At 36.7% G+C, this 8,831-nt stretch overlaps 1 protein-coding gene across 1 annotated transcript in view; it reads right to left on the bottom strand.

Annotated features, from left to right (window-relative positions):
• The window catches only part of LOC112097221, a 2,333-nt gene extending 1,667 nt beyond the window's left edge, over positions 1-666 (bottom strand). The window contains exon 1 of the mRNA XM_024181850.1: positions 100-666. Coding sequence (XP_024037618.1) covers positions 100-666 — 567 coding nt within the window. The remainder of the gene's footprint in view (positions 1-99) is intronic.
• Between the last annotated feature and the right edge of the window lie 8,165 nt (positions 667-8,831).

Raw genomic sequence — 8,831 nt, 5'->3', positions numbered from 1 at the left:
TCTGTATTTTAACGCCAAATAATGTGTAGATATAACGCATTGGCTTATCCTTATGAAAGGTCGTCCCAGTATCATCTGGTAAGGGCTTCTCTCTTCTACCACGACAAATTCCAGCATCATTGTTCTTTCAAACGGCTTTGACCCTATAGTAATCAGGAGCTCGATGATCCCCGTGGGGGTTAACCGTCCTTCTCCAAATCCCTTCAAGGATGTATTCGTCCGTTCTAGTTTTAAGTCTAAAATTCCCATATCATTTAGGGCCGACTTAAACAGTATGTCAACCGAGTTGCTCGTGTCCACCAGTATTCGCTGTAATTCTGTACTAGCCACTATTGCCTTAATCACCAGGGCATCATCATGAGGATATAAAATACCCTCTTCGTCGTCATCTGTCCACATAATGGGAACTTGTCTCACTTTTGTCCTCTTGGCTACTGGCAAATTGAAAAGCACCTCTTTGCTGGTCATGGCGTATCTCCTATAGTTCTTTCGTGCCCTGTTCGAATCCCCAGCTAATGTTGGCCCTCCTGCTATCACACGGATAGTTGGCTGTTCACGTTCCAGGCTCCTCTCAACTCTTTCATCCCGCGTATACTGTGATTCAATAACGGGGGACACTCCATCTACATACTCATTCAGGTACCGGTATCTCACCAAATCCTCCATCTGAATCTTTAGGTCACGACATTGGCTGATAGTGTGACCATGAGTGTCGTGGAATTTACAGAATCTACTTTTATCACGTTGGTGAGCAGGTTTTGTTATAGGGGCTGGAGCGTACAACAGGCCTCATCCCTCGATCCTCTTATACAACTCCTCCATAGGGACTTTTAACGGGGTGTATTGTCTATACGCCAAGCTCTGGTTAATCAGCTGGACTGCTCAGCTATCATGGATATCGTCCCGAGCTGATATTGTAGGTAGTTGACCTTGTCGCCCAGTTCTGGAGTTGGCTGTATGTAGTGTCCTGGGAGCGTTGTGATAAGGATGGGCAGCCAACTGTCGGAATTCTCGTTGCCGCTCCGAAAAGGGGTGGCGCGGAGGCTGAGCTCGACTGTGTTGGAACTGTTGCGGTCTTTGAGCCATGGGGTAAGGGCGAGGCCGAGCTGATATTGCGTCCATCACTGAGGATTCCCTAACTCGCTTTCCTGACCCGCTCCCGCTTGGGGCTCTCCTTTTCTTTCGTCTCAGCTCCTCCAACTGTTCACTCTTTATCCTCGCCGATTTTTCCTCTTCAATTTCTATATCTCTCCTCGCTTACTCATACCTCGCCGAATAATTTTGCACCAGGGGACTTCTCAGGTTATACCGTAGTCGGCCTATCCTCACACTCTCTTTTAATCCCCTCAACGCCTACGGGTGATTGAAAGCCCCCAAATCAAACATGGTCCGGTGGTATCGCTTTACAAAATCCCGAAGGGATTCATGTTCCTCCTGCTTCATCCTCATCAGTTCCATCATATCATCCTCTGGGGCCATTGCTCCTCGGAACTGCTCGGCCAACTCTTGGCACATCTGCTAGTACCCTTTAATACCTCCTCGTGGCAGCTTGCGGTACCATTCTCGGGCTCGTCCCTTTAGTGTCAATGGGAACACCCTACATCTCTGAGCTGGTGTTAGCCCCTGCACACCCGTCATGTCGTTGAAACGTTCAATATGCACCAGCGAGTCACTTCGCCAGAGTATTTGAAGTCGGGGAAGCGAAAATCTCTCGGGATTACAGTACCCATAATCTCGGCTGATAACAGAGATTCTTCATCTAGCATTATCCTCCAACTCGGGGGCTTTCTCTTGCCCTGAATCTCATCCATCATCTGCGCCAATCTGCGCACCTCACCTTCCAACTCTACAGCACGGTCAGGATTACGCGCAGCTATCTGATCTCGCTCCTGCTCGGCATTCAGCAGCCGTTGTCTGAGCTCTCCTTCATCAATATTGGCCCGTCACCCGTTCGGAGCGAGGCTGGTCCCTCCCTTCGTCTACGTGCTCCCTTGGAATCTGACAAGTACTTCTATGGGGATGTGCCCCATTGGGTTGGTCTACCGGTGGAGGGATTTCCTCGACTCTACGCCTCCGGACGCTGGGTTCTGCCTCAACTTCATCTCTCCCCACAGGAGTTTTATAGTCCCTTCTTCGCTCATCTCTCAGTTCATGCAATATGCCCGTGAGAGTTTCCATTTGTTTCTCCATCCGTTCCATTCGATCTTGCATCATCCTCTCTCTAACCTCATTTGCTATCTCTCGGAGAGTGATTGTTTCACCAGTTTCATTATCGCCACCTAGGGCATCATTCCTTGATATATCCATAACTGATTGTTCGCTGCTTCTCCGATGACTACTAATTTGGTGGTAGCTTTTTATCCAGCTCCCCACAGACGGCGCCAAAATGTTGATGCTGAAATCTGCTCGCCCTTTACCCGACCAGATTTTTCCACCAATGCTTATATGTTTAATGGAACGACGTCACTCTCTCATTGCCTTAACGATTGCTTACGTCAATGGGTTGAAATCACCCTTTTCTATCTTGCTAAGCCTGCGTTCACAAAGAAATGGATCAGAGACGCCGGTGGTTTTACCGGCGTAAGCCCTTCGATGCCTAAGTTAGAACAAGGTGTTTACTGAAAAACGGTTCAATTTAGATTTCGAAATGGCTTACGATTTACTCTTAATTTAGGCAAAAACAATAGTCTAGTTTTAATTTGGCAGCATTTTCCCTTCTCTCTCTGTTTTTTCATCCCCTTCTTCATTGATTTTTTCCTCTTTTATAGCCGCTGTCCCTTGTTTCTCTTCACCCTTCATCCCCCCTTTCTCGAGTAGTGGCAACCCCTCATGGGACTCTAACTGCTGCGTTGTGGGCAAACGTGGGACACCGTGTCTCCCTCAACGGTTCTGGGAGAAGCGCAACTGTCGTGATTTCGTGAGATCGTGTTCCCGCTCTTTGGGGAATGGGTTTCTGCTCGGTATACGTCTCTGGTCGGCCCATATTTGTAGAAGGCTCGTTATCAGTGTTCTGCTCGTACCATTCGGCTGGGTGATCCACCCCGGGGTGGGGATGATGGCATGGCTGAGCTGGTGCTCTTATTTACTTAACAAATTTTATTTATAATGATAATAAATTTTATTCATAGCATATTAGTAGTATTTACTATGCATTTAAACTCTTAAAACTTAAAGGTTAGTTTTGTAAATTTAAAGGTCAGCCAGCCCCAAAACATGTGCATGCAATATTCAACTTGCAAGCCAAGTAATATAACCTGGCAATTTATTTTTTATATTGGCCAAATAATTTTTAAGGAATATAGTTATTGATATATTTAGTCAAATATGGTCATAATAAAAATAATAAAGGACTGAATATAAATCATATTTAATTTATATGTCATTATCTAATGTTGTAGGAATGAGGGTAGGTGTATCGTGGATATTAGAATGATGAAGGAGACAATAGAATATTAGATTGATCTTGGAGACAATATAATATTAGATTGATCTTACTCCTGCAATTACTTCTGAATGATATTTTATTATATTTCTTATTTATTGTTTTGGTGTAAAAGTATAAGCTACAATATTTATTATATTTTTGAGAAAAATTATAAAATTTATTTGTTATCAATACATTTTAGCCTTCAATTTTCAATCTAAAAAATTATTACTTTTTTATTACTGAATTTTAAAATTCATGACGGATCTAAAGCAGATTTGGATTTTATTTTATTTTTTCAGATTTGGAGCAAATATAGATATTTATTTCTTTTTTGGATCTGGATATGGAGCGAAAAATATGGATTCATGACGGATCTGGAGCAAATACGGATCTTGATTTTTATTATGGATTTGGATCTGGAGCAGAATTGATCCAACCCATATTTGCCCCATTGCCATCCCTAACTTTACGGTGATTGAATAAACATAAGATAAAATATAGGTGGTACAATGATAATTTTTTAAATTTTAATATTATTCATTTAGCCCTGAGTACATGAATATATTGGGTTCCCTTTTGATTATATTATTCAAACCCACTTAACAGAGACACAAAGTGCATTTATGATTGTTGAGCACTTGAGCTATGATTGGTGGCTAGATCCCTAGAAATTTGTGTATAAATAAAGTACGGAGTAAGAAGGACTTTTACATTTTTTTTTATAATTACTTTTCAGAAAAGTAAAGAAAAACCTAGAAAATACCCACGCAAGTAGAAGCCTGATTGGGCAAATATCTAGGGTTATTGTGAAGGTATCAATTATGTGGATTAAAATGCTGGAAAAAGAAATCTTTGGGGCTCAGGATTGGTCAGCAAGCAAAGTCCTCTGCATAAATGTTGAAGTTTTGAAGCCTCAATTGGTGGGCTTGAACTCAAAAGAAGAATTTCCAAATTCTCATTCAGCATTCAACATTATTCTTTCTCCTTTATTTTAAGTTATTATATAATAAGAAAGCAATTTAATTATAGATTATAGCCACTTTGGAACATTGGATCTTATGACTGAACTTTCCTTTCAAGTATAAGTATCAATATATTTTCGTGATCAAAGAACACAATACACTATAGTTTTCCCTAGAAGTCGTGAAGACCAAACAAATAATAATAATTGTTTTAAGGCAAATTTTGGAAGAATATTTTTTGACCAATAAATGAATGACAATTATAAGAGTAAAATGGTAAAAAAATACTTAGAGGAAGTAGAAAGAAGCCATTTTAAAGAATTTACTATATTGGAAGGGTTAAGAAAATCAAAGGTCAAGGTTGAAAGTATCAAGATATTTATGAGAAAGAATAAACATAGTATAAAAGAAATATTGTTATTCTTTTTACTCTAAATACGAGACATAGCGCTTAAAATATTCTCCCATTTTAATCAAGAATGACATCTAACCCTAACTTTTGTGCACTCTTGATCCTTACCACTAGCTTCCACTATATAAATTTCTTGTTCAACCCATATTAGGATTTCTCTCTTCCCCCCCTCCCTCACTAGCTTTTTGATCAGCCACTTCTTCATTTTTGAGAGGCCATTTTCTATTTTCCATCTTTATCATCTTCTCAACATATTATCACCCTTCATATCTTTATTTAGTATCTTTATCTTCATCAGCACCAAACATCTCTATATAGCTGCCTAGCTTGTTTTATTTATCTTGGATAATGTTCATGTAATCTTTGATAATGTAAAATTTTATGAAATCTCTCATTTATTTAACGGATTGGTGAGGATTTGCTCTAATGAATGTAGGCCTAAGGCTAAACCATATAAATTTTGTGTGTTCTTTATACTTGTGTTTATTTTATTATATTTTTAATTTGAGGTCGATATTATGCTTCATGTATGAGCTTACTTAAACTACCCCAATTATGCCAAGTATTCTGTGAAACTAGCTGATCTATCCTCGAGTATACCTAAGCTACTTCGTAGCACACATTAACCCCCCATATTAATTCCCTAAACTAACTCCTATGGGGGTTACATTAAGCTCTACCAATTATTTTCAATATGATCAGTTTAGGTCACTACGCATATTACTTTAACTTACCACCTAGTGTACCTCTACTAAACTACCTGTCTCAAACATCGTAAATATAGAAGTTCATGGGCCTAACTTAACTCAAAAGCAAGCCCAAGAATTGTCTAAATCTTATATACTTAATGCAAGTTCAATACTCATTTAATATAGGATATTTTTCCTAACACCCCCTTGATGTGCAAACCGATCTTTCTAACTGGTCCTTATCACGTGATAAGGTAGTGTGGGCCTAATTATGCATGAATTTGGCTCTGATACCATATAGGAGTCTATAGGCTTAATTCAACCCAAAAGCTAGTTTATGGGTTGAGGATTGTCTAAATCTTATATACTTAACCTAAGTTCAATACTCAGTCGATAGTAGGATATTTTTCTTAACAATAAAAATACATCTAAATCCAAACTTAGCACAAGCTCTTGTTAAATATAAATTTATTTGTTTGAATCATATTTGAGCTAGATCTAGTGAGAACCACTCAATTGGTTTGAATCAGATTCTCACAAAAATTTGGTGAAAGCAATAATAATAAAATTTACAAGTAATTATAAACGTTTAATATTTATGTATAATACTATGTTAGGCGGCGCTTACCTAATAGCATAAGTTCTTGAATTGCATCCACTTTAAACTAAAATAGCATCAAAGCTAAGGTCTTATGTTTGAATGATTTCTAAGTACTCAACCCTTTAAAATTAACGAAGTTGTGAGGTTATTTTTACATTCCATATTATTTTTTTGTAAAGAAAAAACTTATCTACTTGTTTCTTTAATATTAGTGAATCCTTTTCTTTATAATTTAGATTTCAATATCAAACATATTCTCATGATGAGTCGACAATTAGAATTAGAATTTTTTATCTTCTGTAATCAGAATTCAAGCTAATTAGATTATGTAACGTGAAAGAACAGCCATGCACAAATTTTCCTTTTCCATACAAATATTCAAGACTTGATCATAAGATTGTATCATTTAATTTTCTTATTTGTGAATTACAATTAGTTTCATAGAGGACCATTGACTTTGTCTGAGTTTATTAGAAGTTACAGTTGGCATGCAACTATGCAAGTGAGATATTTTCCCCCAATACACAGTTCTTTAATGCTCATCTAACTGTGAGAATCCGAAATTTTATTCACAAGATACGCAATTTAAAAAAAATAAAAATAAAAAGTTGTGCGGACTTGAACATTTTGTTTCTTAAAGATGAGTTTTGATGGGACATATACATTCAAAATAAAAATATCTAATCCTATGGTTTAAACTCTTTTAAGAATTTTCTCAAGCAAGCTTAAATCTAAACGAAGAAATTAATATATCATATTCAAGAAGAGGAAAATATTAAAATAGAAAAAGGGTAGGTGTATGTAGGAAAAAGAAATGCAAAAAATGAGTGGATATATGTAAAAATCAATAGACAATGATGATAGTGGAACAAAAAGGAATATTTGAAGCCTTAAAAATGATCACTAGTTTAGGGCAGCACATGATACTCAATACTTCTAAAAGAACTGAAAACAGGTATCTTCAACAAAGCGAAAAACTTTTGCCAAGTACAGATGGTTATTGTTCCATGTACTGCCAGCTAAACACAGGAAAATCAACACCCATTACCTTTAAGCCTGGCATCAATAATGGTTCCTTTTATAATTTAGTATTTTGCCCATGTAAGATTCCTAATTTCCGAGAAATTAATTTATTAGGTAAAAAAAAAAAAACAGAGAAATTTATCTAAGAGGGGGAGAGAGAGAAAGATTGCTAAACCCAAAATCTTAAAGCATTATGTAAGAGTATAACTTTTTTTTAAAGACAACTGTTAATAGATTCTGTCACATTAAACGTAGCTTCAATTTTAAGGTCAATAGAGTTTCTGAGAGCTTGAGATTGAAACAAAGGCACAACATGGTCGAGACTTGAAAATAGGTTTTATGAATGGTAAGAGGCCAAATTAACCAAAGGTTCATTTTTATGGGACAAAATAATCACGGAATAATTTAAAGGAAAGGGGACCTTAACTCTAATACATATTAGAGAAACCTCAATTCACAACTTTGATTAGTATTAAAATAATTTACAATTAATGTTTTATCCCTCAAAATTATTTTTTGAACCTCTAATTAGAGTGCATCTTAGAAAATTTATTCACAATAGAAACTCAACGAAAGCAAGACAAACAAATCTTTAACCAAGCATTTCAAAAACATCAAGAAGAAAATGAACGTGCACTTGAGAAAGCATCTTTTATATTAACCAACATTACAAAGTCAAATGATGGAGATATTATTTTCGATTATGGCAAAGCTGTTCAATGTAATCGAAAGGGACGTAAAGTGGTAGATTCACTCATTCGGGAGGTTTTGAAACAACCCTTGATATTCCTTTTTTTTTTTTTTTTAATAAGAGAGGGGCTCTATAATGAGCTAAGGCAAAATATATCGGGAGTAAGCAATCCCATACAAATCATTTGCAATAAAACTACCAACCCGCGGAGGAGGAATAGAAAATAGACAATATACTAACTCAATTCATTGTCACCTTCTTCAGCGTCGTCCCCACAATATTTTTCCTGACTCAAGCAGGCTATAACATTTATGATTGAATGGATCCACACAAAGTTTATCAAGTCCTAGTTTATAAATTTTCGTCTTTATGTTAACAGCCATTATCTGAAACAGCTTATTAATTTCTTCATACTCTATACATAAGTGGGTCTCCAGCATTTAGAAGTATAAAATTATCCGAGAATCGGATGACATGTTAATAGATCTGCTGTAAAAAGAAAGTGAAAACAGCTGAAAAAGATAGAAAGGGGTAAAAAAAGGAGAGCCAATAGAGGAAAGCCTGCTAAAAGGTGGAGAATCAAAATATGTAGTACGTACAATGACGTTGTGCCGAAGAAACCACAACCCCTCTTCTTGGAAATGTGTAAGAAGACTCCCAAGCCGGAGATCACTTTTTATTATTTTAACAAGATTCTCATTACCTAAACGAAAAGAAAAAAATGTAGGTAAAATTTGACAACTCTTTACATCCAATGTTAATCACTCTACACACGAAATCTGGAGAAACCAAAGATTCCTTTCAAAGTGAAATCTAAATTCAACTTTGGCATTTTGATGGAAATCAAATTCTGCGTGCAAAACCAATAACCCAATGTGGGATTTTAAGCTTCATATACATGTACATCCTTTTTGTTTGAAGGGGAGGGAAATTTGTGAGGTCCACTGTTAGAGGAAAGGGACATAAAGTCAGAAAATGTAATAATCATCTGAATTAATAATCAAAAACCTTGTATAAATTTATGTT

The sequence above is a fragment of the Citrus clementina genome, unplaced genomic scaffold (genome assembly GCF_000493195.1).
Source record: "Citrus clementina cultivar Clemenules unplaced genomic scaffold, Citrus_clementina_v1.0 scaffold_6, whole genome shotgun sequence".
NCBI classification, from domain to species: Eukaryota; Viridiplantae; Streptophyta; class Magnoliopsida; order Sapindales; family Rutaceae; genus Citrus; species Citrus x clementina.
The sequence above is the reverse complement of the archived record's forward strand: the minus strand, read 5'-3'. Positions and strand labels throughout refer to the sequence as shown.